This window comes from Staurois parvus, unplaced genomic scaffold (genome assembly GCF_062004578.1).
Source record: "Staurois parvus isolate SC_StPar_1 unplaced genomic scaffold, SC_StPar_1.0 ptg000004l, whole genome shotgun sequence".
Lineage (NCBI taxonomy): Eukaryota > Metazoa > Chordata > Amphibia > Anura > Ranidae > Staurois > Staurois parvus.
Genome location: NW_028317800.1, coordinates 4,607,501 through 4,633,613, shown reverse-complemented (window position 1 = coordinate 4,633,613; position 26,113 = coordinate 4,607,501). Strand labels below are relative to the sequence as shown.

At 36.6% G+C, this 26,113-nt stretch overlaps 1 protein-coding gene across 1 annotated transcript in view; it reads right to left on the bottom strand.

The window, feature by feature from the left end:
• The window catches only part of PRDM6 (PR/SET domain 6), a 188,158-nt gene that overhangs the window by 152,327 nt on the left and 9,718 nt on the right, over nt 1-26,113 (bottom strand). Inside the window, exon 3 of the mRNA XM_089674915.1 lies at nt 8,278-8,585. Coding sequence (XP_089531041.1) covers nt 8,278-8,585 — 308 coding nt within the window. The remainder of the gene's footprint in view (nt 1-8,277; nt 8,586-26,113) is intronic.

The following is a 26,113-nucleotide window of genomic DNA, read 5'->3' as shown; positions in this document are numbered from 1 at the left end:
TCTTCCATCAGTGCTTTTACTTTTGAAACTTCCGAGTTTTTCCTCCTTAGAAATGTCATTGTACAGTGCAAGCATTCCTCCAGTCTAGTTCTATAAAACTGTGATGTTAACCAGAAAGGGGAAACCATATGCAAGTAGATTAATTTATCTCCTGGGAATAAAGACACATTAATAACTGAGATAATGTTTTCCTACATGTTGGAATCAAATGCGCCTTTTCAATTCTTTATTAGCAAACACATGAGGGGAAAATTATCTCACACTCATCCATAATACCTAATTGCTGAGAAAATTTCTGACTTCCCATTGCACAAACATTATAGAGGAATCTTTGCCATTACTTCAAAATGAAAAGGACCAGGAATGTTTATAAGGCATAAAATGTATTGTTGGCATACATGATATGTAATGCTATGTACCCGGAGAGAATGTTTGCTTAATACGCCTCACACTGTTTTTCCTTGAAACAAATCAAAGTTGCATTGTGTGAGTGAGTAGCTCAGTCATGAATCTTTGAATCAGCTAGAAATGGAACATTAACAAATGTGAGTAATATTTTTGGCCTAGTATAGCATTGATATCACATGTCCCAGACTCGCACTCTGCTTTTTTCCATTTTTTTTTTACTTCAGGGTCCTTATTTTACACCCTTCCTGCCTTAGCTATTGGCACTGAACTATTCTTAATCTTTCATAACGTTCATAAAAATATTAGTTACTAAAAAGAATGAAAGAATGAATTAATTTAACCAATTATGTTAAATTAAACATAATATTTGTAAACGCAGTTGCAACTTTATATATATATATATATTTTCTTTCTTTTTTTTAAGATAGACAAATAGATAGATAGATAGATAGATAGATAGATAATATATTAACATATGTAATAAACTGTATATCTATATATACCTATATATCTACAGCCTCAAGGAAAGAGGGGAACATAATTGAAACCTTTAAATAGATAAAGGGTGTGAATAAGGTTCATGAAAGTTTTATTTTGAATATGATGCTAGAATCGAGAACAAGGGAGTATGACCTCAAATCAGCAGGCCAAAAGTTCAAGACTTAGGTTAGAAAGTATTATTTTTACGAAAGTGTTCTGAATGCTCGAAACAGACTTTCAGCGATGGTAATGAGTCAATCAACAGTAAGTGAATTTAAACATGCTTGGGATAAACATATGTCTATCCTCAGACAAAAATGTAAAAGAGTGTTTTAAAAAAGAAGCAGACTTGATGGGACCAGTTGGTCTTTTTCTGCCATCTATGCCTTCTATGTTTCTACCCCAAAATACATTTGCTGGTAGTATTGACATACTTTTTGTTAAGTATATTAAGAAGGATTTGCTGTCTGTAAAACTTTAAACATTTTTTCTGAGTTTGACAGAGATTCCCCTGAATCTGTCAGAGTTACCCTGGTCGTCAGAGTGTGAACTATGCTGGTTGGAATTTTAGACATTCATTGCTCTACGCCTGCATTTAACACAAAAGTAAAGCTCTAGATGTGTTTTTTTTTCTGATCATAAAAATCTTTGTTGTTCTTTCAGTTCAATATGTCCTGCAAATCACATTAAAGTATATACTCAGAAAGTGTTTACTTTGGCTTATTGAAGCAAAATAGTAATAACGGCTTCCACAATTTAGAGAGAGAGTTAGGGAGGATATGCTAAGGTGTATATACTTAACTTTTTTGTAGACTCATAAATCCCTTTTCAGTTTTCACACACTGTTAGTTTAAGAAAAGTTTGTCTTTAAGGTTTTCTTTACAGTTGGGGTTTTTTAGATAATGGGTTCCTAAAACTGTAGTCTACTGATCAATAAATAGCTGTATTCTTCTACAGTTGTTTTTATTTTTTGCATACATATTTTTACATTTTCACAGTAAAAGTTTCACATCACGTCATTTTTTTAATGTACATTTCAATGTTTTCAGTATGTGTAAACTAATATGTACGTTCTGATTATGTGAATCATTCCACTACTTTTTTTGTATAATAATTATTTAGACATACACATAAAAAGCAAGAAACCTTGAAAATATGACCATACATCATACCATGTGTACCATTACAGTTTTGGTTTCATTTGTAAACAAAGTTTAACATATACATAATCCTATTACTTGCTATTTTGTTATACAAACTGATGTTTACTTGTGCATTTTGGGCATTTTTGTTTCTTAGGGAACTATTTCTGTGACCTAAAGCAGTATATTTCTTCAGTTCTGTTTAAAATTACAACATTATAATAAATTAAGTCTGGGATGGCCACTCAGCATAATTCACTCCAGCTTCAGTATATAGAACACTGTTTAAAGGTGTGACTTAAAGCAGCTCCTAGACAGCTGATATACTGATCTTTGCATATAAAATACCTCATTAAAAAACAACAAAACCCCTGATGTTTCACTGCTTATTACACAATAATGATGGCATAATTTTCAAAAAGAACAATACCACAATATCTCAGCCTGCTCTGCAATGTCATAATTGTGTTTCACAGGTGACAGGGTCCCATTAAAGCTGTATAAAACAAAATTAAAAAAACAGCATGTAGTCAGCATGTTTTATATTATTCTATTATTAAAAATATGGTGTATAGGAATCAGTGACTAAATTTCACAGCTGTTTAAAAGATTTGCAGTTTTAACACCTGTTATTTTAGCTTACAAACTGTATAACAATATCAGTCATTATCTACTTTTCAAGCCAATTCATTTTAAGAATACTGTTAAAATACTTGCTAAAAACACCTAGCTGCAAATTATATTTTCTTTTTTTGTAGGGCAATTCTAAGAAACCAAAGAAATCTCAAAAGGAAATATTTCTCATATCTTGACACCTGAAAGTTTGCAAGTCTAGAAAATAAATAAGTAGATGACAAATACACACAGTCTACACCTTATGCGTCAAACAGATTTCAAAATCTGTCTCTTCCACTGCTGCTATAGTTTTACAACAAGAAAATGATGGCGAGTGTTTTAATAAGCTTTGATGTCAGTGCTGTTTTTATGCAAAAGCCACATTTATTTCAATGTAAGTGTAATAACTTGAAGAATGGCCTCTTGGGTGCTTGTATGAGTTGTATAAATCAGAGTGTGGAATTATTAGCTCATGCTGCCTAAAAGTCACTCCCACTAATGTTACTGTAACTATTGGGAATACGGGGCGGCTATATATTTCAACAATTGCAGCATTCATTTGTAAAACAAACAGAAAAGTGTAACAGCCTAAATGTTCCCCTTTTCTGTGAACATACACATTATTCTAAACATGGTATAACTAAACATAATTTAAAGAACATAAATTACACAGTTTATAGTTTAATGCATAACTATGCTTATAAATATTAATTGTAAAGTATTTTCCATTTTCAAAACAAAGGATAAAGTCTAATTGTCAAAGGAGGAAATAGAATTTTTTTTCTTTCCATGGTAGTTTTTACCTTCACTTTTTAAAAAAAAAAACTGTTCAAATACTTCATTAAAATCCCAATGCAATTTAAATCATAGATGTAAGCACACAATGTAGTCAATGTTCACCTAGCAAAATGAATTTTAGCAAATAAGGTGAAGCTGTGTTCACCAATTATAAGCTTGTAAAAATATGTTTTTCACAAGCTTCTAATAACCTGAAGGACCCAGAGGCGCATGCAGGCACCATTACATATGTGTTGGAGTACTTAATTGGGGGCTTATAATTCCAGAGGCCATCAAAACTCCTAGTTGACTGTCCTAGCTAGCCTTATTTTTACATATGACCTCTGTTTGGTGAACTGGCACCCATTTTTAGCCTCTTCTGTGTTCTCCCTCTTTTAAGTATATTTCTGTGTCTTTAAAAGCTGGTACATTATCCTTTTTCCTCTCCCTGTGGTCCACCAATGCCCCCCTTTGGGTTCTAGTGGTGACTGTCCATGGTTTGTGACTGGTGATGTCTCTTGGGATCCTTGGAGTGGGTGCAACACATCTATATTATGCAGTACATCTTCCTGATAAAGCTTATCACAAAATGTGTTTGAAGAACTACAGATCAGCTGTATTGAATCTTGTTATTGTTATGTGACGTATTTACATAGCAGCCGTAATTTGTAGTATGACATTTTCTATAAGATGTGTTGGTGGTTACTACCATTTAATTCCCTTGCATTGATGTATTTTACCTAAAGATACATGTTGGACTAAAGAATCTTTTAATTAATACTTGATGTTATTTATGGCACCCTTAAAGTCCCATTTTGTATGTTAAAATTGTCCTGCGTGTACAATGTGTAGACTATCTGCAGTTTGCATAGTTATCAAGCTGTGTAAGGTAGAAAAAACAGAAACTTGAATAAATAGTAATCTCTTTTTTCCATTTTTCTATACATCATCAGCATTTTTGACAGCATTCTTTACCCCTTGCAGTTATAGTAATATTCCTTTGTGCCATACGCCACTCATTTTTATGATTTTTTTCCCTTTTTTACTACGGTATACACAAAGTTAGCTAATACCAGGACATATATATGTGTCAATAACCATTCAGAAATACACATTTACCATAAGGGAGTCATTTTTAAACAATAAAATAAATGGTACTATGACCTAGGCCTGTGCATAATTTTACCAGATGGCAATTGTGCCTGAGCAATAGGAAGTCACCATATGTGAAATCGTTTGAATTCTTAGTTGGTCTGCATCATAAGGTCAGTTTGATTTTCTTCAAACAGATGTAAAATAACTCTTATAGTGAAAGCCAAAAATTTAAACCAAATTAAATAAATATAGCGTATTAGCATTATATATTGAAATTATGATAATTCTGTCTATCTATATACTGTATGTTTATGTAAAATACTGCATAAACGCTATATAATACATTTATATTTATTTATTACATGGGAGGTGGTGATTAAAGGCTAAATATTATTCCATCCAAATTGTTTTAAGTAATAGGATGAAGACAATAATTATTTGTACTTAATATCTGCTAAACAAATGGACTTTTGTTACAATTGTGAAAAGGAGAAGTATTATACTGCATGCAAACATTTAGGCATAAATTACATATCTAGTCAAACACACAGATTCATCAAATTGCTAAAGGCCATATAAAGCAATAAAGCAAATGTTAGCATGTCTAAAAAAAAGATAGATTTCTACTGAGTGGCCTCAGAGTTTGATGACAGGCTCAAGGGATCTTAGGATTTAGCTGTTTCTTTAAGTCTGTAATTGAGCTCAGTTCCCTGTTTTAGGAGTAGAAATAAGCTTGAATATCATTGCCACTCAATGGATAAACCACACACCACAATTAAACGTGGAACATTTATTTTTAAACATATCATAAGACCAGGGGTGTAGTAGCAGAGGTCAAATACTGGTGGATCACCTAACAATGATGTAGCTCTACTGTCCTGGCCCTAAGTGAAAAATGTGAATGATATCTACCATGCACACAAACAACACACATGCTGCCAAAAACCTCTGGACATAGAACTACTGACTCAAAGGTGTTTAGTCTGGGGATAAATGGCTAAATGGGTTCCTTGAGATTCCTTCTAGAGTACCCTGGTGGTCAGGTTTGTTATCAAATATAATATCATAGCCATGCTTGGGGGACCTGAACAATGGCACAAAGGAAACTCGGTAAATCTTAGAATCCCAAATATTCAAAGACCTCCAAATCCGTTCTAACCATAAAACCATAATGTTTCCAAAATGAAATGAGTGAAAATAAAATACTTCTAAACCAGCATCAGTGCTGGGGCCTGGGGGTCAAGGGACTATTTCATTCTGACACACTCATTTTCACTCAAAGTTTGCGAAATTAAAGATTAGGGATTCATATTCTTACCACTTCATGATAATAATAGCAGAAGCAGAAAGACCATATATAACCGTGAGATCTGCAATGGGTTCCTGCTGCAAAAACTTGGCACAGGAATTTGCCTTATTACTGCTCTATTGACTTTGATTTTCCACATCTGAATCAACTTCTCTTTTAAAGCAAAATAAGAAAAACTCCAATAGTAGTTACAGCATATAAATATAAAGTGTTTATTCTGCCCATTCTCTTAATACAATTTAATCAGATAAAATGTATACAGGAGTTGTGCGGCAGCATTTATGACCTGTGCATGACTTGATGAGCAAATGTTGAAATCAGATGGACACATGTAGAAAAAAGTGCATACAGCCTTCTGGGCCAAGGAGGAAAAAGGATGTTGACCAGCATAACTGTGCAAAGCAAAATATAGCAGCAAGCCAATAGCTGAACTTTCAAATACAAGACAAATTTAACTAAAGACCACTAAGTCTTGAAATTGTTGGGCAGAACCACAAGTAAATAATAATAATGATTTCAGGATATCAATAATTTCTCCACATCCTTCCTTACTCTTATAACTTCAAGTGTGTTCAAATTGTTAGACGTCCAACACTATTTAGAGCAACAAAAGACCTGGTTAGCCCAGAATTCTGACCCTCACTTTCCATAGTCCAAGTGCTGCTGTATAGTGGATTAGGAAGCTGATATGAGGACTAGACATGTGTGATTTGTTTAGTTACGATTCGTTTTTTAGACAAAAATTTAATTTTTGGGAGATTTGGATACAGCCAAAACCCCGAATAGAAACAGAAATGAATGGCAATGAATCCAAAAAAATTATAATGAAATTACCAAATGTATTCATTTCATTTGTTTCATTCAGATGACATCACATGATGCGATAGTAGTTCAAGGCCATGGGGAAATGAATTCCATTTTCAAATTTGTTCAATAGTTCAGATTTGGATAACAAACGGATCCAAATTTAGCTATATTCATTAATTTGAATGCACATGATGCCAGTAGATATTGTCCAATCAGCTCATCCCATTTCTCTTACAGGGTTTGGACTAGTGTCCGACAATCTTTCTAATTCGAATCCGTCCAGCTCTATAATATATCAAATATACAACAACCTTCTGGAAAAACTGACAAATTTTTTAATCCACCCTGGACCAACAAATATATGAAACGAATGCCGAAGATATTAAAACCAATTCTAAAAATGAATCAGTTCAACATAAGGAATATGACGAAACAAAATTTTTCAATGAACAGAAGCTTCCGAAATGAAAAGACATGAAGCTTTCCGACGTGCACATGTCTAGTGAAGACAGATACTGTATATCAGCTATATTTTAAATCATTTATCTTTCTTTTATAAATGCATAAGATTGTTTTTTATTATTTGTCTAGATTAGGATTGTTTATTAGGATCTGAATCATTAATTATTTTCAATTTGAAAACTTCATCTTATTTCACTGATATAGAGAGAAAACCAGAGACATTCTCCATGGACCACAGCTGGCACCCGATTTCTGGGACAACATCTCTCTTACTCCTCATCATTATGAATCCAACCCTTGGGCTTAAAAACAGCCAATATATTACAGCATAATAGTATAGGCATGAGATTCTCTGTGGTTAGATACATTTATCGATGAGCACTGTATAGTTTAAACTGACAGTATATTGTAATGTGCTGTTTACAACTTGTGTCCAACACATGCATTGGAACGTGTGTTAATGCATGTGCACAGCTTTGCCTTTGTTTTTAATGGTTTTATTACACGTCTGTTGATATGTGTTGGACAAAAAACTGCAGCATTGTAGGCCCTATTGATGGCAATGGCAGAATATGAAAACAAATGTAATATGCATTTTAGAACGTTTCCAACGCATGGTAACCAGCCCTTCACATAGCAACCTCAACTGTACTCAACATTTCATTGGCTGACAGACCCAGCAAAGTAGGGCAGAACATATATAAAAAAACCCCACATCAATGCATATAAAAATAAATATTAATGCATACAGAAAGGTATGTACCCAGCCTTAGAGTCTGGATGGTAAATTCAACAAGTTATGTGGTGGGCAGTTTATTTCATCAACCAGAAGGTAATATGGAGGCCATTTTATTAGAGCTAATCAAATTAATTAAATTGACTTTACCATCCTGATACACACTTTTGAGTACGTTTTACCAAACTTGATAGGTATCGTTTACTCATAAAGTAGAACGTGTATGTTTAACAATGTGCTCACTTTGAATAACCAATTGCGTGCAGGGGTGTTTTAGGGGGAGAAAAAAACAGGATGTTGCTGTGCACATAACTGGATGATTGAAGTGGAAATTCTCTAATTGGTTAGCAAATCAACCCACTATGAGATACCAACATAAGCACACAATTCATACAACTGGCAACTTTTCAGATAGGAAAAGCTAGGTAGATATAAATGTTACTTACCTCCCAGAGGTGTTGTGTATTCCGTAAAGCTCCTGACTGAACCTTGTCTGGAGACACAAGAAGCCCTTGGAATGGCCCAATCCATGTGCCTTGCTGGATTCTTTGAGCTGCACATATGCCATATGCCAGGCCTGGAACAGTACTGGTACAAAGACAAACCTCTCGTGGCAGGTCACGCAACCATTCAGGGATTTCAGGAGGAGGTGCCACAGATGCAGTGCTGCTAGTACCCACTAAGCGTCGCAGTGAATGCAAAGGTCCATGCATGGGGCATTCTCCATTACGATTATCTGCACACATATCACACCCTGTGATAGAAAGATAAAAAAAAAACATGTCTATGCACTCTTAGGCAAAACTACAGACCTTTTATAGAAGGAATGTAAAATATCACATGTGGCAGAAAATATGGCAGCTAAATGCTGTGCTGCCCAGGACACCATTGTGAAGGGTGGTTTAATTTTCTGATCATAAATATAGCATTTTTTTAATGTATCGGATTCTTTTTTTTACTAACTGACTGCTTTTTAGGAAAAAAAAGAATATTGGTTTTCAATAAACTGAATGATAACATAAAGTACAATATATAATTCTATATATCATGTATATGGCAACAGGATTTGATAAAGAATACAGTGACTTGTATGTGTAATGATTTGATGTTATTATTTGTTTAAGCCATTGAGCTAGGTGAATGCATTCATTTCCACATACACACAGCGACATGCATGACATAAAACAGCACATTTTGAGCTGTTGCACTATTTGTAAGTAGAGTATGAGTAAGAGAGGTTGCTTTAAAGAATCAATTCACTGATAAATGACATTTAAGTTTTTAATTTTTTTTTTTAATCTTGAAAGTTAAACCAGTTGACAATTTCCCATTGTCTTTAAAACTACTTTGCTAAAATGTTATTGCTGCTGTTTCCAAGTCTGAGTCATCACAGATCTCATCAGGGAGCAGGTTGATATACAGTATATGGGGAAATGCAATTAATCCCTACTGACACTATTCTGGCCCTTTACAATGGCCTGCACCAGATTAAAAAATCCATGCCACCTATTTTGATAACTTTATTGACATGTAGAGCAGATTTATTATTAAGTGGCACTATTAAGAACCTCTTTGCTATTGATATTAATGCACCAAATTCAAAAATAATTAGCTCCAGGTTGTAGATAATGTAATTGGAGGGAATCAAGACCAACTGTATGTTGGTGTACAGAGACAGGAAGAGTGTAGTGTAGCAGAGCTGCGCACCTACTGCCATTATCCCTTTCATGTCACTGGTTGTTTAGGATGCTGCCATCTTCACATCAGTGGGTGAAGCCTGATGTGGAAGCTCAGACATTGGTCCCCCAGTCAGGTCTGCTTTCTTCTTGTGACTAACAGCAGGCAGTGGGCAGATTCTATAGCCAATAGCTGGCTATTTATTGACAAAGGATTTGCCCACTTTCTGCTGTTAATCACAAGGGGAGTGGACTTGATGGGGAATAAGTGTCTGTGAATCCCCAGGCTTCGTGAACCCAGATACAAAACTCTTCCAACGCTGTGCTGTGACAGCTGAAGTGACAGGAGGAAGTGCAGTTGCACTGAGGGTGGAATGTAGGTATGGACACTCTAGTCTCAATGGGGTTGATTTACTAATGATGGAGAGTGCAAAATCAGGCTCACTTCTGCATAGAAAGCAATGAACTTCAAGGTTTTATTGCCAAAGCTGAACTGAACAAGCGGAGATTAGAAAATTATGGGTTTCTATGCAGAAGTGAGCCTGATTTTGCACTCTACAGCTTTAGTACATAAACCCCAGTGTACCTCTACACTCAATGTGTGCCACAGTTTACAACAGGCACATTAATTTGTCGCCTACACCATCATTTGTTGTGTGGAGCAGGGGCGGATTGACAACTCATGGGGCCCTTGGGCAATAGGGGATCATGGGGCCCCTGTGTCCTTGCCCAAACTAAAAAAAGCCTATGAAAAAAGGTACCGGGGCATCTCATGGGGCCCCCTACTGACCCCGGGCCCTCGGGCAGTGTCCGAGTTTCCAAATGGTCAGTCCGCCCCTGGTGTGGAGGCATGTTAGGATTCTCGTTGACACTCTTTATGAATTCCCGAAATAATGTCTAGCATGTGACACCTAGCCCCTTTTCACATGGGCATTGTCAGTGCAATAAAACCAGGTGGTTGACGCATGTCTTTTAATGCACCTCAGCCATCTGTCAAAACCCCTCCCCTGCCTTTCAATTCAACCCATATACTGGTGATTTATAAACGGAGAAGAGAAATTGTGTAGCTGAAGGAAGCATGTATGATTAGATTTGCCCCCCCCCCCCTTTCTCTGCTGTCATATATTGGGGCTGAATACACTGAGAATAATGTGCAGTTGCTTTTATAGAGATGTGATAGTATTAATTTCCACACTTTATGGAGATCCTTTGACAGGTCAGTATGTATCAGCTTTTAACTGGAGATGCTGAAAATTTTACATTTTGTTCTTTTGCTGACAAGGGAGAGAGTGTGCTAGGAAATGGTTGTATTGCATTATTTATTGTCTTTCCATTTTTTACTGCACACTTGGGGTCTTCAGTTGCCTCGAACAATCTTGAGCTTGCTGTACCTCCAAGGAGGAAGGGGCTTTCTCTTGGTAAGCATGCTCTAATATTTTGCATTGCTATATACACTAACTGGTCACTTTATTGGGTACACATGTTTAATTGCTTGGTAACACAAATTGCTAATTAGCCGATCACATGACAGCAACTCAATGCATTTAGGCTTGTAGATGTGGTGAAGACGACTTGCTGAAGTTTGAACTGATCATCAGAATGGGGAAGAAAGGGGATTTAAGTGACTTTGAACATGGCATGGTTGTTGGTGCCAGACAGGCTGGTCTGAGTATTTAAAAAACTGCTAATCTACTGGGATTTTCACACACAACTATCTCTAGGGTTTACAGAGAATAGTCCAAAAAAGAGAAAATATCCAGTGAGTGGCAGTTGTGTGAAGGAAAATGCCTTGTTGATGTCAGAGGTCAGAGGAGAAGGGACAAACTGGTTGGGGATGATAGAAAGGCAACACTAACTCATGTCAATATGGACCAAAATCTCTAAGGAATGTTTCCAACATCTTGTTGAATCTATGCCATGAAGAATTAAGGAAGTTCTGAAAGCAAAAGGGGATCCAACCTAGTACTAATAAAGTGGCCGGAGAGTGTATGTCCCACAGTTGGGAACACAAATGGCTATGGTTGGGGAACACACTTTAGAGAGTACTATAATAGGGCAGCATAACTTCACATTTGCAAATGCGTGCAACAAAGCCTCTGCTTTTTAACCTCAGCCATCTAAGCCTCTGTTTACATCTGTAGTTGTCATGGTACTGCACATGTGGTCAGCTAGTACAATGGCCATTGTAAGGCTTTAAAGTTTGTTTGAGCGCTGACATAAGAACATGGACAATTTACAATTACTATCAGAGGCATGTCTTGAATATGTGTTCTATTAACCCAGAGATGGAAGACTCTCAAACTGTCATTCTGACATAAGAGGACAAAGAAATTCTTCCTACATTTACAGAATGTATATAGTTTTAGCAATACTTAGCAGCAATCAGATGTTTTTATTTATCCAAGAACCTATTGCACCATCGTTTTTCTTTGCAATACTCCAGACAAGGTCAGACTCCGCACTATCTACACTTATTTCTAATATTTAATTTTGAGCTGCAAAAATTACTGTGCTAAATGTTAAGATCTGGTTCATGGAGTGTGCAGCTATTTGCAATCATGACACATGGCCATTGTTGGATCACACTGCACAATTTGCAGTGGTTAGCATTACAGGTTGGTTATTGATTCTGCTGCTTTTATTTACTGTTTTTTTTCATATATAGCATCTTTCTTGGGCAAGGAATATCTTTAGAAGTTAAGTAATCAAACAAAATATTCTTTATGCAATTTTGAATGCAAAGAAATTCTAAATCAAAATTACTATTGTATCATGGTAAAACAACACATATATTTATCTATTGAAACATCTTTCTTTTAACGTGTTATCCTAATTATAATGAGACCAACATTTTTAGTTAAATGTTGTACAGTGCATACATTTTCCTTTTAAAGTAATAAGTCATAAATACTCAGATCTAGGAATTTCTCAGAATATGGATACTTTTTCTAAAGCCTACCAAAGTGAATGTAATTCACATTAAGCAGGGTACTTACAGTTATGAAGTTCAAATATAATATCATATTAATCAAAGGAGTATGTGCATAACACCGATAATATTTGTCAAATAGTTTCCAATTTCCCTTTAATCAAGCGCATTTGATGTGTCTAAAGTAATCCCAGACTAAATATTTAATAGTTTATACACGATACGTTCAGGAAAACAGAGACCATGTAATATATTGGCATGATATTATGTAACATAATAAATTTGATACTGAAAAGTAATGTTAGGTTTCAAACTACAATTTATAGACACAAAGCAGTATATTTGTGTAAAGAATGAGGTTCTACTGAATTTAATTAGGTTCCTACTGTATAAATTCTTAGTTATTGATGGTTTTCCTGGAGACATGTTGTCTACACATGTAATATAAAAGTCATCCATCCCACGATCCTTTGCAGACACTGATTTTGTATTTGAGAAGTCTCGTTTCTGTCATTGCTGGCCCCAGTGTGCTCATATTCATTTTTAGAAGAATGTAGTAGGAGGTTAATCAAGTGATGGATGGAAGAATAAATAAAGCTAGTATCGACTAGTAAACTATTGTAGAAGAAGCTCTTGGAAAACGGAGCTGTACTGCCTCAAATCAATGCCAACATTAGGTTTCCTGAAACAATGAGATTTGTTGATTTCCTTAGACGTTGGACTGAACTTATTAAAAAGCTTACACAGTAGGAGCGAGTTTACTCTCCTTTTGGCACAATCGCGCTCTCGTACTCTATTGTCCCTGTATATGCTAATGCCTACTTGCATGGTGATCATGGCTGTGCTCAGAAGACTATCTGTGAAATGTAACTTATATGCAGGGTGTGTTTAATTAATAATAATATTAATAATAAAATGAAACCTGAAATAGTAGTGCATTCAGAACGAACCTCAACTAAAATGAGTTTCTAAAAAAAAAAAAAAAAAAAGACATTAAGGGCCAAGTCACACTATCCACTGTAATATTGTACACTTTACCTGTATTATGTGCATTGGTGCGATGCAGTGCCATGTATTTTGAATGGTACCTCAATGCACCTCCAAACAGACAGGCAATGTAGCACAGCTCAGCTCACAGCAATGCTCTAACCTGCATTGTGTATGCATTAACTGTGAAAAGACAAGCAGGTATACCACTCCAAAACTAAACAAAAAACACATTTTTGGTATATAAATATATAAATCATAAATAAATATTGATAACATTTTTAAATGCTATCAATAAAATAATTTATAATCTAAATATATGTTGAGGTATTTTGAGTTGAACTTCTTTGCTTATCAACCTGTTAAGGTATTTCAGTGGTAAGTGTGGGTTTGCAGGCAACTTTCCAGTCTTATAGGAACCTCTAGAGTGGTCCATATGCAAACATGAGGATAGAGTGAAAGATAGGAGCGCTAATCCACTGGTGGTGTCCAGTATAAACATTACGGGTTGCTGTATTCAGCAAAAGAATTTTCAACGTGCTTTAGGACTATCAGAGCCCCCCCCCCTTCATCAGGTTTGGAATATGACAGAATTCAGGTCTGAACCAGAGTATTTGGTATAATATATATATATATATATATATATATATATATATATATATATCTCAAAGAAAGTCCCATTTCTATTGACAACACTGAAGAGAGTTCCCCCATTTCCTTTCTCTCTTAAAGCCAGACAGGAAATGAAGGGAGCTCGTCACCAAGACAGGAGGGTAGACACAGCAATATTTACCTGACAGAAGTCCTCCTAACCCTCCCTTTTCTTATAAAGAAAGAAACACGGGAACAAACCAAAATAGAAAAATCTTACAGTGGTATAATCTCTTTCCTGCTCTACTTCAATAAAACAAAAATGGCTGGAGTTGGGTTTTAATTAGATATAGTGATCTCTAATTGAATAGGAAAAAATTAACAGGTATGGCTGATTTTCATTCTACTATGTATGATAATCTATATCATATTTTGAGCATTATAAATAGTCCAATAACTGACAGGAAGGACAAAATGTGCCCAGGCACATAATTATGCACAGATGAAGAATACCTGTTCACCAATCCCGTGTTTAGGTGCATGCACACACACGTGTGTGCACCGGAGTGCACAGTGGCACGCACGCTTGCTACTGATTGGCACCTAGTGGGTTATTTAAACATCACTGCTGCACTAGGACTTTGCGTTATGGTCTACAACGTTCTGATATCTGTTCTTGTGCTTGATCTCCTGTTGCTGTCCTGATCCATCTGACCATGCTTGAACTCTGGACGAATCAACCCCTGACTTGTTCTTTGACCACATCTCTGTCTGATCCTTCTGCCTATCTGCTTGCTGCTGCCAACTCCAGCCTGATCCCGACTACTCTTTTGCCCTCTGCTCTGTTTCTGACGTGCCTGCTAGTCACCGACCCAGCTTGCCTGACCCTACTCTGTGTCCCGTCTGTGGTTGCCATCCTCACTCCTGCAGCCTGCCAAGTACCTACTGCCTATGACCTGCCAGCCTGCCAAGTGCCTGCTGCCTGTGACCTGCCGGCCTGCCAAGTGCCTGCTGCCTGTGATCTGCCGGCCCGTCAAGTGCCTGCTGCCTGTGACCTGCTGGCCTGCCAACCTGCCAAGTGCCTGCTGCCTGTGACCTGCTGGCCTGCCAAGTGCCTGCTGCCTGTGACCTGCTGGCCTGCCAAGTGCCTGCTGCCTGTGACCTGCTGGCCTGCCAAGCATGGATACCTGCTGCCTGTGACCTGCTGGCCTGCCAAGTACATAAATATTTAATTTACATTCACTTACACACAACAGAAAGTGAACTCAGGCCTATTCTCCAGTACTTTTGTTAAGTCATATACTACAAAGCTTGAGGTACATTTGTAAAGCAGGGCAAACACAGCCTTTTCTTGTCCATTCAAGTTCAGTAGCATGCATTTGAATGTAAGACACAGCATTTGACCTTTGGCATGAACCCTAAGGTATCCATGCTATTTAATGGATGTACAAGTAACTCTGTGCATGAAAAGCAGAGCATAAGGCCAATAGCACAGTACACAGCTGATATACTGTATACTGTACATATGTTACTACTTCACCTCTTTGCCTGCAGCCTGCTAAGTTGGCATTTAGCATCACCTTTACCCAATTAGCAAGACGTTGATCCAGGCAGTGGTAGAGTTATTTTCCTGGCTGTTCTGTCTGGTAGAAGTGTGTAAATGACAAGACTGGCTGAAAATAAAATAAGTTGTTCAGTAAACATATACTGTAATTATTTCAACTCAAGTATGTGTGTAAATAAAGATCATTGTGTTATTTAGGTATACGTTCTTTCATTAATGTTAGTTTTATTTTTTTAAATATTTAGGACCATTATGTGTAAAAATACATTTTCATGATTTTAATAAATAACTCATTACTTGATTAAAGCGGTGGTAACCCCAAAACAAAAATGTAATACATTTCAGCTTAACAATCATATGTAGTTGCATTCATTTTCTTTCTTTTTTTAGGCTTTTTTCATTCTGTTTTCACCTTATGATCTGACCATTAACACACCTCCTGTATTAGTGCCACCACTCTGGATGAAGAAATGACAGAGATAACTTTGGACTGCGGCTTTGTTAATCTGGGAGAAGGGTAGTGTTAAATGTACCAGCAGCTATAGATACACTAAACAAATTAAAGCCAAACTCCATCTAACACCTTATAAGCAGTTACAGCAACAGTTGTATTCCTTTGGGGATAAAGGTTTTACATAAATAAATGCCAATTATTGAATGCACCCCTGTGAGTGTTAAATGGCTTGTCTCAACCCTCTAACTGCATCATCTGCAGGACAGCTTGTTCTGTTAAAAAAAACAACATATTTGCTGGCTAGATCACCAGGTGAAAATAAATGTTAAAAAAACTTTAAAAAGAAAACTAATGCAGCCATCACATCTAAGAACTGGTAAATGTTTGCTTTTGAGTTGCTTTAATATTGCTTTTTTTTTTTTTTTAAGAACAGCAGGTTGCAACAATTTAAAACATTGCAATAACATCAGTACAATGTAATCAAGGTGAGGTGATGAAGAGGGGGTATCCTCAATAATATTAGTATACCAAAAACATCTCATACAAAGATCCATAAAATACGGAATAACTCTGGAAGTCGGAAGGTCTGGGAGTAGTACCAGATATAGGTCTACCCTCCACTTATGGACAATGGAGAACACTGCTGAACCTTTTCCTCTTCAGCAATAAGACTGTGACAAAAAGGAAATAGTACTAGGAGAAGGGGCATAAAGGGAGGAAAAACAGAAAGAAGAGAAGGGGAAAGAAGAACAGAGGAAGGTTGTGGGGGGTGGAGAGAAAAAAGGGGGGGGGGGGGAGAGGTAATATTGCTTTACATTGTATATTTTATGCCTGTCTCGAGTCTATCAATAAATGTGTCATATTCTAATATACTAACAAAAAGTTAACAATCCAGAGTACAGCTACAGCGACACTTGCGAATTGATGATATTTTAGAAAAGAAATGCAGCTTGGGTGGTTACAAATTTTCAATGGGGAGAATATGGTATAATGGCATTCACTAACACTCTACTGTAATTGTAGGATGGTTTAAACTATTACTGCACCAGGTAAAATAGTTTATATGTAAAATATCTATCTCCCCAACCACATTATTATGTAGTATATAAGTGCCATTGCAGAAATCCTATCAATCTAAAATGTACAATAAAACTATGCACATGCAGAACTAGTAATATTTGTACTGTGGCAATGGGTGATGGACTTGTGTAATAGCATGCACGTTCAAAAAATTAAGGGCAGTTTTGCAGCATTATGTCAAATTAGTGAACAATTGAGTGTACTGTTACTTTCGTAAATCAGCCCCTGTTTGTATAGGAACCTGCCTGACATGTGGATATATTGCAATTAATTAACCTAATGATTAAAGAATGTTAATTTAGTTCATTTAGCTAATTTAGTTAATATAGCATCGTGAAGCAGTGCTCACTTTGAATACCCAATCATGGAAGGGGATTTTTAAAAATGAATTTTTTACATCACCCTGATTTTCTAAATTAACTTTTATTTTACTTAATAAACCTACAGTATTTTTCCTGTGTATGGCTGAGTTTCATGGGTTTGTCTTATGATTCGCAACATAAAAATATTTCTTAACTATGTATTTTTCATTTACAAGGAATAAATGAGGCACGTGTGTGTATGTATATATGGGCACACATTCACACGCATGTGTATATGAGTGCCCCATATGCAGACCTTCCATTGTAATGACTTAAAATAATGGTTTCTCTTGACAACTTGTATGGCAAATGAAAGCACTTTTGTTCAATCCAGCTCAGGTCAATAGTGATCAAATGTCATCGTCCATCCCCTGAGACCTCTTGAGCGGTCTTGTTGAAATCCATTGCTCTTCTCAATGTACTTGTTAGTGACAGGTGTCCACATACAAAAACTGCTATAATTGGGGACTCAATGGCAGTCGGTGTAAAAGGCCAACAGCAAGACATAAGAATGGATTGTTCATTTAAGCACAGAAGTCATTGTTTTCTGTTGTTTTGGATGGATCCTGTATCTATAAGTGACATCTTTATCAACAAATACTTACTGGAATGATCTAATACTGTACTAACACAGATTATTCTGGGAACTAAATTATTTTATGTTATACAAAGTCAGTCTCAAACAGATTATATAGTGAAGCACGGCACAAAGCATTTCTGATATGCAAGACTGGCCATAGACAGACTGATCCCATTCTTGTCTATCAGAACCCAGTGCAACATTCACTAAAGTATAGGGCCACCAAAGGGCATCCCTATTAGAAAATTGTAAAATTAATTTGAAAATCTTAGAGAAACCTGACTAATCCTCTTTTCTCCTCAATGAGAAATCAGAATGAAATAGATCAAGTAAGACATCTTCAAGTAAGACATAAAGAGCACCTGGTCCTGGCAATAGACAAACTGGTGAGGTGTTTTCCTGTCCACCATATTTTATAAGACATCTGCCTGTCTCTGGCTACTGTAAACCATAGTATCTAAGCTAGCTGAATGTACTTACTTTTTTGGGAGTTTTTCTTTTTATTTGTTTATATGTTTTTTTATTGTAATAAAAAAAACTGTTTTCACTTGTAATTGAAAAGAAGGGGGCTTGTCCGGGATGTACAGAGTGAATTTGCTAAAATTTCACTTTAATTATTGATTCATGTGAAAATAAAATACCTGTTTATTTTAAATACCTAATCAGGTACAGATAAATTAAGTAAAAAGGAATTTGTTTTTCACACGAATTAATAATTGAAGTGAATATTCACACAGTTGACTGTATGATGATTCTAATCACCTTCAGTAAATCAGCTTCACAATATCCAGCAAGTTGGAAAAACGATATCGATTATTAAAAAATGATCCTAATATCTAGAGTTCTTATTGTTACCTTCTTTGGGTAAATAGCTTGATCCTTGCCTAAGTGTTGTACTAGAAGATGCGATGGGGCAGAAGCTGGTCATTTATGGACAGCCTTTTATACTACATGCTACAAGTCAAAGTGTAGAATATATGAATGAGATCAACCCCTTGCTTTCTGTCAGTGGGGATAAAGCCATCAATTTAACTGTTTCCCAAAACACTTACATTCAAGAGGATAACTGAAACATTTGCTTGTGCTTCTAACTGAACTGTCAAACCATCAATCGTTAGTGTAATAACTGATCACATGTGCAGCACCATGGCAACTACAGATCAAACAGAGGCTAAGATGGCAGCTTTCTTGGCTGCAAAGAACAGAAGGGTTTGGATCCACTTTAAGTTGTAAAAGAAGTAAATAAGGTCCACTTGGCAAAGTAAATGCTTGGTGAATAAAGTGATGGTGTATTTCTTTGAAATACCCAATCACATGCAAGAGAAATAAAAAAAACAGGGTTTTGCAAGTACATAAATGAAGTTAAAATTGCTTCACCCTATTCACTAAATTCTGTGAACATTTACTTTATAAAGCAGAAACGATGCAGGATTGTTCACTTCAACCTTTCATTATGTACATTTAAATTATTCAATCAAGCATCCACGTCGTTCATGGAATAATATTCATACATTGGTCATTATCCGGGGAAAAATGTTGACAAATGTCTACGAACTGCACAGACAGAGCAACCCATATGTCTGGAACAGGGGCGGACTGACAACTCATGGGGCCCCTGGGCAATAGGGGATCATGGGGCCCCTGTGTGCTCGCCCAAACTCAAACCACACCCAAAAAAGCCTATGAAAGGTACCAGGGGCATCTCATGGGGCCCCCTATTGACCCTGGGCCCTCGGGCAGTGCCCGAGTGCTCAAATGGTCAGTCCGCCCCTGGTCTGGAATTTTCCCATTTACATTAGCACAATTAATACTGCAACAGTCTTCATTAGGATCATGAAACAAAATGAAGTTTTACATTATTCTGCCCTTGCTGAGTAAAGAATGGTGGAAAAACAGTGGACCTGGCACCTCTTATCTGTCTTTGATTCTATAATATCATAAAGCTACAGCGGGTTGGTAGCTCTTTACCCTGTACTGTACCTGCACATTGCTGACAGTTATTAAAAATTGCTGCTCCCAGAGTGCCTTCAGCATTGAATTATAATGTTAACTTGGCCACTGACAGGCTTGGCAGAAACATGTTACTTTATCTTGTTGGTGAACTGCTACATATTGAAGTGATTTTTTTCTTGTTGACAGATTTCCTGTAAGAACATTGGGGCTGAATTACTAGTTTGCACTCACTTCAGATCTGGTTTAGGGAAATGTTTTTTTTCCACTGAACCTTATTAGTAAAGATGAGTAAACTTCTCAAACTAGTTACCCCCATAATCACATTGCAATTAATAAATTGCCCTATCCCATACTCCCAACACTTGATGGTAGATTAATTGGCTCCTGTCTATATTGGCCCTAGTATGCATATGTATTAATGTGAGTTAGGGACCTTAGGTTGTAAGCTCCTTGAGGGCAGAGACTGATGTGAATGTGCAATATATATATATATATATATATATATATATATATATATATATATATATATATATATATATATGTGTGTGTAAAGTGCTGCATACATTTTTGGGACTATATAAATACGTGTCATAAATAAATAAAAAAGTATACTATCAGCTTTTATATTACATTCTATGTGTTGCAGAAGTTGAGTCAATGAGTGTCTGATTTGGCAATAACATACATGCAGTGTTTGAATATTGAACTAGAACAAAAGGGCAATGTTTTTCATTTATGGCTTCTTTTTGCATATTGAACTAGATCACATGGTCAGTTTATGCTTGGGTGTGTTGTTGTGTTTGCCATACAAATCTCAAGTCAGTGAAAATGAGATGTAAGGGCATGTCAGACACAGCACATGCATGCATTGAAAATATTCCTCTAAGGCATCTTAAAGCTGAACTCCAGACACACATATGAATATGCAGTTGAAATACATATACAGTACATGAAATGTTTTACCTGCCAAAGCAATTGCAATTGCATTCAACCAGTCTTTGGACCCAGGCATCCTTGCCAGCCAAAACAGCCAGAGCAATGACCTTATTTTTCTTTTTTGTAGTTAGACAATATATCTTGGTCACCAACCTACACTCAGCCAGTAATTGGACAATAAAGGAAAGGCAGCACACCAATCCGATCACCAATCTTGTCTATCCTGCAATAGTGCTCTGATTGGCCCCTCCCTCTCCCAGTCTGCACACTGTTGTGCAGTGGGAAAAGGAAGATGACATCAGAACAAAATTAAGAACTAATACTAATTCTATGTAAAACTTCCTACTTTTTTAATGAATACAGAACTTGATTCAATTGTCTTTTATATATTATAGCTTCCTGGAGTTCAGATTGACATTACATCGATTTACTCTATCCAAAAATGTATTTCTTTAGCTATATTTTAACCAAAGCAGTAGAGTAATGTTGGGTAAAGACCAGAAGATTTGCATTCCAAATTTTTAAATTTAAGAACATTCAGTTGATTTTCTAATTGTTAGTGTGGTCAAATTAATGTTTGTTTTTGACCACACTAATGAGAAAATTCAACCGAAAGAGATAGAATTTTTTAACAGTTTATGTGGTTCTCACTCAGTAAAGTCCATTCTCTCCAAAATCAAACTTTTTTACTTTTTCTAACAATATTCATCAAGCCTGTCAATGTACTGAGAATTTTCATTTGAAAATCTACTAGTGGATGCCCAGCTTAAACAGGCCATAAATTAGGCAATTTTCTTTCCTTCCACCATGAAAGGTTCCCCACTAGCAGAACGCAATGATTAGTGTTGCCGACTATAGCCAGTGGCACTTATCATTTGAGAAAAACCCAACAGGCTGATTATACACAAGTCAATCGTTAGATTGTGTACAACAACAGTGCCTATACATAGATCAAAATTTGGTTGCTCCTTGCTGAACCGGACGAATGTGGACCCATGTATGGCTGGAAGGTTTCTTGACACCAACATTTGCCAAAGTCTTCATTGGCTGATTATCAATGCCTCTGTGTGGCACTGTGGCTGGAGAAAGTTGCTATCATGTTCAGTACAGTCTTCTTCCTAAGCAACTGTAGCTGATTATAAACATAAGGATATAAGTTTAGGTTTTTGAGATCCATGCAGATGACAATGAGGAAAATATGCTTGTGATTTTGACCACTGTGTTTATCCTACAGGAAAAATGTGATGATATCTCATATATTGCTGTATAGGCCAGCTGAAGTTCCCAAACATGTGCAAGACAATTGCTCAGTCTTTGCTTACACACACACTGCACACAGCAATAGATATGTTGTCCAATCATGAACAGAAAGGACAAAGGTCCCCATGCAATTCCCCCAATGTCCCTTGAACTCATACCACACGAATCTATCCTGACATCTTAAGAAGGGGCAGAAAAAGCAGCATCTACGATGACTAAGCTTCCGGTTTAGGAAAAGCCGTACAGCAAGATAACCTTATCCTTACGGTAATATGTTAGGGCAAGTCACCTTCTTCAACACCATCTTCTTTTGCTGATGTCTACCCGTGAGCACATCCACATCTCATCTGATACCAAATCATCATCATCATCATAACCTGACTTACAATAATGAAAATAGTGTAAGCTGTGATACAAAGTGCTTTTTCCCTACCCCAGCATTTACCATAGGTGCACTGACCTCTGCCACTGATATAAAGTCTACATTTTTGACTCATTCAAAATGTTTGGCATTTTCATGCAGCTCTTCTTTCTCCATAACTTTGACCTGCTTAGACTGTTTTTGCAAAGCCACAAGCCACCATCAATATCAGCACCCCTTATGATTATAAATAATCTATAGCGCTTCATCATCCTGATACAATTGGAATGTTGGTCAAGTTTTCTAATTTACAATATCAGTTGCTTAGCCAGGATTGCTGTTTGTAAACAGAAGAATTCTTGCTGCTACTGGTACTATCCTCCCTGCTCCAAACGAGCAGAATAGACTGTTTTTCAATGCTTTTTCCACCACCATAAATCTTTCATTACAACAGATAGCAGAGACCAGACCCCCATATTTCTCTACTGATTGTCTCAATCTGACACAAAAAACAATCACACACTGCAGCAACCCTAAAGACTGTGTAACCCCTGAAATGCGTTGACTATTGACTTTTAGAAAACAGAAAAGGTTTATCCAGACTTGATCATTCTACTAATCAATTATATTGTTGTTCTGTTGTTTCCTGTACTTTTACTAAAGTGGCTTTTACTACCCAGTGGGAAGTGAGTACCTGACCTGTATTTTAGGAGTTCACATTGCAAACTGACAATCTATTCACCATAATATCAATAATCCAAAAAGAATCCAGAGCAACCATTAACCCATCTACTCTACAGACACACTTCTTTCATTTAATAATTTTCCATAGCATTTTATTCCAAATGACCCCCCGGTTTGCAGTAGCCATTTTTTTTCAATCTCATGCAGCAGCAGTGTAAAAATGTTTAATAGCTATCTGTATAGCCAACACTGTCAGATAATTATTGTTAGCATTGCAACCCAAAAGACTGGACACAATAGGTGTTTTATGTCCGTTTAAGTATTAAAAAAGAAAAAAAAAACATACAAAAGGGATGGTATTTGTCGCAAAGCCAAATCAGTGCATTAGGCTGTGTCATTACTTTAGAAAAAGAGTTAATGTTCTGTTATTTGACTGCTAAAACTAGCCCAGGGTTTCCATACAGTTTGGCTCCCTAATCTTTATTCTTTGCTGAGGATGTGTACAAACATGCATTTTCCACATTGTAATTTACTGCATGTTAGCATGCATTCTGTTGCCTTTTTGCTCACTTTTTAGCACAGTCAGCAGAGCAAAATGAGTGCTAAAACACAATAATGTACAGCAAAACACAGTAAAAGGTGTGTAAGCTTTGTAATAAATGAATAAATAAAAGGCCAAGCCATGCTCAGGTTGGAGTCATGGTCAAGAGAAACAAACAAAAAAAATATTTGTTTTTTCTTGCATATGATTGGATAATTGCAGTGCAGACACTTTCACCATTCACCAACAGTCTACTCATCATTTACATATGTGTAGCACACCTAGTGAGAAGAAGCTAGTAGTGAACACTGACTATAAGGAATTGCACTGTCTGTGCCTATGGTTGTGATGAATGAAGATGCACTGTGGCTGTGTTCGATGGCTCAGCAACGTTAGGACAAAAGTGTTGATTTGCAGATGAAAATGTCGTTTTAGCTTCTCAAATAACATAAAGCTATGATGACTTAGGCTGTCATGTACAAGAGAAATTACAACACTGGATTTTTGCTTGCACATGATTGTTTGAAATGACTACAACTTTAGAATATCTTTTCAATAAGTGAACATTATCTGCCTCCTTTTGTAAATCAGCCCTAGACAAACATAAGCACTGGCTGCAGTAAGTACAAGTGGGTAGGCACTGGGGAGGATGGAAGGGTATGCAAGACAACAGAAAGGAAACTGTGTAAGATCACCAGAAATATTCACTGTTACCAAAAGCCAGAAGCATCAAACAGTTATGCTTTGCTGGGGTTTTTTTGCCTTCCTCTGGATCAACAGTGGGTATAGGATTATAACGTTTGTTTTTTTTTTTATTATTGAACTTGATGGGCTTTTGTCTTTTTTTCAGCCAGACTAACTATGTAACTATGTATCTATGTAATCTGGGTTGAACTCTGGTTTACATGAATCATTTTACTCATGTAAATCAACAGTGGAAAATCAATCAATGGTTTGGGAGTTTTCATTTAAATGTCCAGCCTTTAGAATAATAAACTGTTGACTGTGGATGTTGGTAATATTTATTCACAATTACAGAATTCATAGGAAAGCTAGTAGCATATTACAATATAACTGAATATATGACTGGGCACTAAAGGTAGTAGTGGAAAAAAATGACTTTATTGGTAAACTTCTGGGCAAGTTAACTTTCACATACATACACACACACACATTACTTCCATTGTCATAACCTAGCCCCAATTCAACTGGTTATGCATATCATATAATAAGATCCTGGCAGAATGAAAACCATTGTATTCAACTAGAATTACAACTGATGATATGGAAATTGTGATTTATACTCCAGTGTATGATCATTTCAAGTACCCACAGGGATAAGGGGATCTGATGTTTGTTAATTTTCTTGAAAATGAATGGGCATTAAAGACTTGCTTACATCATACATGTGCATGGTGTGCAGAAAAATGCAGTTCAATCAATATGGTGTGAACCAGTCCTTAAAGTTACTATCGGCTTCTATTATAGTACACCAGCGACATGTATGGATTTTTAAAATTATAATGATGTATTAGGTACTCTGTGGTAAGGTGAATGACCAGCCTGTATTTGTCCATCATCCTTGCAAGCTATGGTTCTGCTCACAGGCCATGTCTAGCACTTTCAAAACAAAGGACATATCAGTATTAGTTGGGATATACACATATAGGGGGAGATTTATTAAAATTGGTGTACTCAGAATCTGGTGCAGCTGTGCATGGTAGCCAATCAGCTTCTAACTTCAGCTTGTTCCATTAAGCTTTGGCAATACAATCTGGAAGCGGATTGGTTTCTGTTCAGAGCCGCACCAGATTTTGCACTCTCCAGTTTTAGTAAATAACCCCTATAATGAAAGGGTAATGATATAGCAATGCACAGATCATAAAATAGCAGTGGCTAGACAGAGATCCCATAAACACAGTTTTAAGGCCATCTGATTACTTGTGATCAGATTCTGCCTAGAATCTGTATTTAAAGACTTTGCCGGATGCGGTTTCTTGTGAAGAAAGTCGGCAATTCTGACATTTTCACTTTTTTGCTTGTGGCTTAATATTAGAGTGTGCGCACATTTTTTTTGTATTATCAAGTCTTGGTTTTCTGGTAATTAGACTAAACTAATATGATCTCGTCAACGGCATAGTATGCATACAAGCATGTTGGCTAATAACCAGGGGCGGACTGACCATTTGGAAACTCGGGCACTGCTCAAGGGCCCGGGGCCAGTAGGGGGCCCCGTGAGATGCCCCTGGTACCTTTTTCATAGGCTTTTTTGAGTTTGGGCAAGGACACGGGGGCCCCATGATCCCCTATTGCCCGGGGGCCCC